An 8,427-nucleotide genomic window follows, 5' to 3' on the forward strand; every position below is an offset into this window, starting at 1 on the left:
TGCTGGCACGTTAACAAAATTATCTTCTCTCCCACCCCACTTTGTATTATTTCTATATTCAAAATTTTCCAAGACATGCCAAAATACTTCATTTCTAAATCCTTAAATAAGTATGTGTACAACTGGGAAAGATAAGAAGCCTTTTTCAGATATCAGTATTTTGAATTGTTTGGTGTTAAAAAATTTTTCCATCCTGGGCCAATGTACCATAGTAGGATTAGGCCTGAGAATAAAGCCTTGCTTTTCAAGGGGAGATCCCTGGCTGGGAAAGAAGAGGTGGCAAAGGAGAACCCAGGAGAACTCAAGCACTGGTGTCTCAGGCAGGGGGATTTGGGGAGAGCATGCATCTGGAAGTTGAGAAAGGGAAGCTGCTTCCCCACTGGTGCCTGCACAGCTCTGCGACAATTTCATGAACTCCCAGGGGTACCCACACCACACTTTGAAGACTTGTTCTAAACGTAGGTGGTTTTGAAAAAGGTGAAGGGTTGAGAAGCAATGGGATATCAAATATTCTAAGGGAGATAAATTGTTTCCTGCTGGAAGACAGTGAGAGTTTCCTAGGTGAAAGGCAGAGTGATATCTTTGAGGAGTCAAAAGAGCTTGGTAACCTGAATTTCTTCAAGTGTCGTGATGAGTGATTTTAATGCATGAGCTTCATAACTGAAGCCTCTCTTTCTCCGTATGGATATGCATATACGACCATTTGATAAAAGGTGGTGGCTTTATTTATAAGTACATGAAATACATTGCTATTATTTTAAATCAGGTATCATTGTCACACCGTTTTTAAGAGTCTTTGATTAATGTTCCCTCTGTATGATTTTCTTGGGGAAACCTCAATCAGTATCTGTGGGAGACCTAATTATTAGAGTATTTAATTAAGAGTTTCTTTCAGGTACTTTTCAAAGAACAATTTAATATCTGAGAAACTCTACCTTATTTATATCTCTAGAACTGAACAGTAAGAAAATTCTTGACAGTAGTTACAAAGACTCAATTAGAACAAACATTACAAAAATTATTTTCATTTATTCAAGGGTTTAAAATAAAATATTCATTTAATATGATACTCACAGAGGCAATAAAATACATAATTTAATTGACTTTTCAAACTCATTTAAAAATAGAGAGCTGTCATTTTAGAAAGCTCAGCTATTTTTCTTCCCTCTAGCACATTAGAGAAAAAACATAACTCACAAGCTACCACATCATGTAAGAAAAGCCAAGTTCTGTCTCACTCACGAATCTCGATCAACAGTGAGGCAAAACCTGCTTGCTGCAGCTGCTGCCATCTGAGCCCTTGACTTTGGGTGTGTTGAAATTAGAATGTGAATTCACAGTGTGCCTAGTGCACCTGTCTGTTTTCTGTTTGATGAGAAAGTGTGGGAGGTACTTTACCGATAGACTGAAAGTCTTCTTTTCCACCACTGAAAGCATATTCTTTGACACTCACTAAGAAGAAACTCTATACCTTCTCTCCCACTATCCCTTAAAAAAATCTCTAGTCCATTTTAGTCCATTTGTCTAAGGATGTAAAAATATGGAGGCCTGATCCAATTGTAAATGTGAACCTTGGATAAAAAGATAAATGCTATAACTATTAAAAGCAGAATCCCTCATCCTCTACTGGAAGAACTAAGTTGAGGTCCTGTTCCTGTGATGTTTAGGTGCACGGGCAGGTTCTGGGCTTAGAACATTCAAATGCAAAAAGGCCTTTGGAGCCAAAACATTTGAAAGGGAATCTATGAGGCAGTGAAAATACCAAAATATAAAATGGAGCTAAGCCCACTAAGGACTGAGTTAAGAACGTGCACGCATTGTGCTGCAAAATGAGGGACAGGGAATTAAATTAGATTTCATAGTTGAGAGCCCAATACTTGACCAGTTGTTTCCCCCTGGCAGCCATCAATCAAAGCCCGGCGAAGGATTTATCGAATCTTCCTCGCTTCCTGTGTTTACACCTATTTACAGCATCGGAGGCACTCGCTTGGCTGGCAAGGCCCTTCCTACTTCTGGGCACTGGGACCTGTCCTCTTCTTCAAATACTGTTTATATTCACTTTCTGGGTCTTTCTTTACCTGACTCTTCTTATAACTCTAGAGGCACATCTATTTGCCTCTAGATAAGCATTTCAACTGGGTTTCTGTTGTTTGTGCTTTTCTGTGTATTTCACGTTATCTCCCGTAGAATTCATTCATCCCCTAGAATCGTGGTGTTTCTCCCAATACTTCTATTGTCTGTGCACCTCCTGCCACCTCACAGCTCACGATGCCGGTTGTGCATGCTGCATATAAATTGAATAGCTATCAGATTAGCAATGTGGACCTGCCTCCCATAGGCAAAACTTGAGGAAGTCCCTCTCCAGGGCATGAAGAGCTTTTAGCCAAATTCAACCATTTGAAAAAATTATCTTTTTCCTTGAAAGCTCTAATGGCCATTATTGGACCCCCTGAGGTAGAGCAACCGATGTACAATATTCCTGTTGAGTTAAAAATCTGATTCCGATTTGGTTATTGAATTCTATTTAGTAATAATTTTCCCACACTTCTGTTTTTGCACTGTCACTGGAGAAGGCAGTATTTTAAAAATAATACAGGAAGTCAGATATTTGCCTGTTATATTACAAAGTTATATAAATAAATAGTTTGCAAAGTTTTCAAAATAATGATTAAAATGTCAGTGGAAGATGTTCAGGTCAATCTTTTTACAATCAAAAATACTGAAGAAAATCTTGATCACTACAATACTAATTCATTACATTTACCTTAACCTACAAAAGTCAGTTCCTCATCTCTGGGTTATGAGTTTCTGCCTAAAAATTCAGTTTCATTGTTATGAGGTTCTTGTTGTCAGTGTTACCTATATCAGTTTTAGTCTGAAGATAATTTTTGGGAATATCTCAATGACAGTATACATGTGTATATATACGTATATGAAATATATATGTATATGTATACACACACACACACACACAAAACCAATATTTTTCCCATCAGAGAATTAGACCACAAGTCACTTGGTACCAAAACCAACAGGTAAATTCAATTAAAATGGAAATTTTCACTTTAACTTTTTCCTGCCAAATATCCTGACAAAACAAGTAATTAAATGTAGTTATAGTTTAAGACTGTTCTTTAGAACTCTTCTGTTTTGTCTACTTGGTGTCCACTTTTCATCTGGTTGAAATCATCAATTCATCTTATAAACTGATGACTTGGACTCTGTTTCCTTGTCTTTGTTTTCTGGAAGTTCTGCATTATTTTTCCTACCATATTTCCTGTATGCAAAATAACCTAAAAAACAAGACACAGGAGGTTAAGTAAATTTCACAGTAATAAGCTGCAAAACTACTTTGGATAGTGATTATACTCTATGACTCATAAAGCAGTTTACATTTTCTGTAGACTGGAGGCACCTTGGAAAAAGCAATCTTCATTCTTAGTCTTATGACCACCCATGGCAAAAGGGATGAATGCACTTCAGGAAGACCTCGCATACAACTTTAGGGATTATTTGCTCAGGGCAGCCCCAAGACTTCAGGCATTCAGCCCTGCACATGGTACTTGTCAATAGGAAGAACAAAGAGAAGCAAGAGTTCTGTACCACCACATCCCAGCTAACGTGCTAGTCCTCAATAAACACACTAGATGCTGCAGTGCTATGTCCAGGACCTTGGCGGCATGGTCCTTTGTGGAAGGACTTGAACTAGAATGACACTCCCATTCTCTCCCTGCCTTCTCTCATTCTCTCCCATGGGGGAAGAGCTTTGGCTGATCGGCTTTCCTCTCTTCTGTGGAGCTGCTAGTCTCTGGTAGCAACCATTTCTTAGCTTAGTTTTGAGGTCTGCTCACCAGGACAGGTTCTGCCCTGCCAGGGAAGACCTGCAGTTCATGTCTTTGTTATGTGTGTGTATGTGAGTGTATGTCTGCACATGTGTGAGGCAGTGGATGGAGGAGTGGTATCCACAAGCCCATTTGGTCCCAGATTCAAGCCACATGTTCCAATTAAGCTTTATCCATAATAAAAATGCTATTTTGTTACATAAAGATCTAATTTTTCTTCTACCTCTCAATTGGTTACAAAATCAACAGGAGAATAAAAGGTATTATTTATTGGACCTCTCAAATTCCAACACCTCACATATAAAGTTGCTATGATAATATTACCTATCATACAGGGCAATTGTGAACATTAAATAAGATAAAATTAAGTGCCTATCATGGTCCGTGAACAATAGTAAATGCTCAGTAATGTTAATGGTCATTACTATACACAGCTGAGAGAGACAGTGACCTGCTTCAAAGATCTTATTAAGCCAAGATCAATATCCCCTTTAGATTAGTCCCTGCACTTCTAGTAATATATTATTTCCAAAGCCACTGAACCATATTATTGAATTTAATTGAGCTTGTGGTCAGTTTGAAGAGCTAACACTTATAAACTGTTTTGAGTAGGGCCTCCCTCAACTTGTACTTGGGCCATTGATTTTATTTGACCAAACTACACACCTTATCCATCCCTTTTTTCCCTCCCTTCCTTCCTTTCTTCCCTCCTTTCTTCCTTTTATCTTTCCTTCCTTACTTTCCTTGTTCCAAACATTATTTATACTTCTATTCCTATCACTAAAATATGTTTCTAGGCATTGTATACACTTAATAAAGATTCCTTCCTTATTTTCATGCTTACTGATAAAATTGCAGAAAAGTACAATACCAGTTCCAGTTCTTCCTTTTCCTTATTCCTTCAACTTGATTTTCTATTAATCAATCTCTTTTGGGTTAGTTGTTCAACTAGCACCTTTACTTAACTGCTCTATCAAGCAGTCCACTTCTCTGGCTTGTCTAGTAGACATTGCTGAGTAATCGTTTGGCAAAATCTCACTGCCTGCCAAATTGGGTTGACCTCTATACAATCAAATAAGGTTATTGTACAAGAGAACGAAGTTATTAGGCCATGGACTCCTGTCTCCTGGACCCATGATAAATCAGTGGAATGTTTTCAGTGGATTCTTCCATTCTAGAAAGGAAGCCTCCGCTTTGAGAATAACATTCAAGACAGTAATGCAGAGGTCGATTAGCACCCACAGGCTAATGGAATACTTAATGGAGCAAAGTAGAAAAGTAAAACAAAACACAACAGTGTCTCCAGGCATTATATAACTTAACATTCACATTATTTTTGTTGTGCACCTTCCCTTTATATTCCCCAGTGAAATGCTGTGAAGCTTTAAAAAGTAGCTTCTTTATTAAAAAACAAAAATAGAATTAAAAATAGTAATTAAACATCATCAGCCCTTGGAAAGCAAAATGTAGGGAAAAGTTTCCACCAGGTGAAGGCCAGTGGGTGGCAGGGCCTGATGGGAGAGGGTGGCAGCCTTATGCTACAGGAGAGTAGAAGTAAGAATCATGTTATCTACACCAGGCGCTTGAAATAAAGAATATTTTTGCTTCAACTGCCTCAATTACATGGGTATTTAACGCGCACACACACACACACGCATCTGCCTTATAATTTAGCCTGAAAAATATCCTTTATGTACCAATTTTCTGATAAATATCCTATATTTACAAAGCATATCAAGACAAATGTTTGTTAAAAAAAAAAATCACCAAATTCTGAGTTCCTGGAAACATGTGGGAAGGCACAGGCACACAGTAAAATGTTCCTAACAGGTTAATATGCCTCCCTAATTACTGAGGAAAAGAGTCAATGAGGAGAATCAACTTCCACTCCTTTTCACTTAAAAATAATCTTCACTAGAACATTTTGGTAAAATGATAGCCTTTTCATCAGCAGTTGGGAAGTCATGATAGTATTAGGAGGGCCTTTTCCTCTCATTTATTTGTACAACTCACTGCCAGGAACAGGGAACTCAACAACAACAACAAAAAGCCATTTTAGCAACTGCAGGATTTCTCAAAGAGGAACATCATAATGAAATGTGGTTAGCATTGTTCCTTACATGCCACGAATATGCCCGCGAAGGAGAGCTGGAAAATGCTGTAGAGGACCGGGAAGGTGAACATGAGGTTGAGCTGCTCGGGGGTGAAGGAGAGCTGCACGATGGTGGAGCAGAGCTGCGAGTTCTGCAGGCCTGTTTCAAAGGCGACCGTTCGGCACCTGAAAGAAAGGTTAAGAGAGTGCGTGTTTTAGTTGTTGCTTTGTTATTGCAGAACCTTAAAAGCAGATACAATGAGAACAAGGAGATATATATATATATATATGTATTTTGTCTGTGTTTTTAATGTATGTTTATTTGATATATAACTTTATATTGAATATATTGCTTATTAGTGTATATTATGTAATGATATAATCTTATACACAATATAAACAAATAGATTTAGTCTGTACATATATGAGGAGCAGGCTCCTTTAGTACAGTGCTCTATAAGTGGCAAGAGGGTTCATTTTACCCTTTTCAGTTATGTCTTTCGTAACAGTGCAGCACACGGAGCAAGGGCTCTGAAAATACTCAAGATACAATATTTTACTGCTAAATTTCTTTCGTTCTGCTTAAATCCTGATAAAAAACATCTATAAGGTAGAAATTATCCCCATTCTACAGATAAGAAAACTCAGAGAAAGAATGAGTGCCTGGCCTGAGGTCCCCTATTTGGCGTGTGGCAGGGCAGAGGGCAAGCCCCAGTCTGCCTGACTCAAAGGTGACACTCTTCCCACCATGCCATGCCCTTCGTGTCCTTCCCAACCTCATACCTGCCTGTTGATTCACATGGATTTAGTAGGAGAGGAAATGTTTCTACCCAGTGCCAACTCCATAAATGCTAAACCCATTCAAACATTCAGTGCCTTTGGATGAGGAGTTCACACTGTTGCTGGCTGGAGGAACTCTCCTATATCACAAGGCCAACCTAACTGCATGTGTTAAAGTCACTCTGCTTGGAGAACACGAATGCATAACAATGGAAGAGGCTGACTTGCACTGCATGGGGAATGGCCCTGAAGAATTTGTGCAAAAAAGAGGCAGTGAGTATTTTCTTTCTGGGGACTTCCATGCTTTATGAATGAATGAGTCTGTTTAGAAAGGATGTGTTCAGAAATAGGATGATGAATATGATTAAAGGTGAAGGATTTTGATCTTGTCATTATTATTTACAGCTTTGATGGGTGGATTATGTCCCCTTCCCTTCCATATTCATAGGTTGAAGTCTAGAAGGTCAGAATGTGACCTAATGTGGAAATAGGATCATTGCAGGTATAATTAGTTAAGACGAGGTCATTAAGGTAGGCCCTAATCCAATATGACTGGTGTCCTTATAAAAAGGGGAAATTTGGGCACAGAGATATGCACAGAGGGAAGAAGCTGTGACAAACATAGGAAGGAGAGGGCCGTCTATAAGCCAAGGAGAGAGGCTTATAATAGATCCTTCCCCCACGCTCCTCAGAAAGAACCAATCCTGCGACACCTTCATTTTGACTTCTAGTCTCCAAAACTGTGAGACAATAAATTTCTGTTTAAGCCGCTCAGTTTGTGATACTATGTTATAGTAGCTCCAGCAAACTTACACAACAGTTATTAAAGACAAAAATTCAATTTACCAAAACACCATACCTGTACCAGGGCTGACCAGCTATTCTAGCCAGAAGAAACCCCAGGGTATACCCGGCCACAGGAAATACTGCCCCTATAATCCACAGACTGGGAGCGATGATCCAGGCACCTTGGTATAATATTCCTCCAACCACAGCTATGAGCACGATGAGGATTGCACCTGCAATGGACCCAATCTGGAAGAAAAGGCAAAAGTGAACTGACTCATCATGTTTAAAGCAAATCCAAATATATTTGTCAGAGATGATTTGTCTCCTTCCCTTGGGGAAGTGATAATAAAGTTATCTCTTTATGTACTTGTAGCCTGAAGGCTGCAATCAGCCCACTGGAAATGCTTGTGCATTTCCCATGTTTTAATTTTTAAAAACACAACAGGACAGATAGCATCCATGCTCAATTATCCTGAAGAAGATTTTCTAGTTTGCAAATTATCCCTGTCAGAGAGGAAGAAAACCCATTACAATCAGCGCCTAGAAGACTTGGCTTCCAGATTAAACTCTTCCCATTCTGCCTCTGTAAATCATGAACCTTTCTCAATCTTAGTTTCTTCATTTGTAATCGGGGATAAAATCTTGCCTCAGCCACCTTTTATGGTTGTTATGATGATGAAAAAATGGATGTAAAACTCTACAACAGTTAAAAAATGACATATGCAAATATAAGCCGCTGTTGTTACTATTTTCTCATTAAAAACAATTATATAACATTTTTTGTCCAGAGAGGCAAGGAATACCAACTGACCTATTTTTCCCCTTGCCAACAAAATCTACTTATATTATCTATATCCATATCCATATCATCTAGCTAGAATATAGTTGGTGAAGGGGAACGAATGGTCACTGTTAATATATATA

General features: G+C 38.6%; 1 protein-coding gene across 1 annotated transcript in view; it reads right to left on the reverse strand.

Annotated features, from left to right (window-relative positions):
* Nucleotides 1-3,189: 3,189 nt before the first annotated feature.
* Nucleotides 3,190-8,427, reverse strand: part of SLC10A2 (solute carrier family 10 (sodium/bile acid cotransporter), member 2) — a 17,053-nt gene continuing 11,815 nt past the window's right edge. Inside the window, exons 4-6 of the mRNA XM_012644443.1 lie at nt 7,574-7,749; nt 5,963-6,120; nt 3,190-3,293 (exon numbers count right to left, since the gene is read on the reverse strand). Of these exons, the coding sequence (XP_012499897.1) occupies nt 3,190-3,293; nt 5,963-6,120; nt 7,574-7,749 (438 nt within the window). The remainder of the gene's footprint in view (nt 3,294-5,962; nt 6,121-7,573; nt 7,750-8,427) is intronic.

The sequence above is a fragment of the Propithecus coquereli genome, unplaced genomic scaffold (assembly GCF_000956105.1).
Source record: "Propithecus coquereli isolate 6110/MARCELLA unplaced genomic scaffold, Pcoq_1.0 Scaffold212, whole genome shotgun sequence".
NCBI classification, from domain to species: domain Eukaryota; kingdom Metazoa; phylum Chordata; class Mammalia; order Primates; family Indriidae; genus Propithecus; species Propithecus coquereli.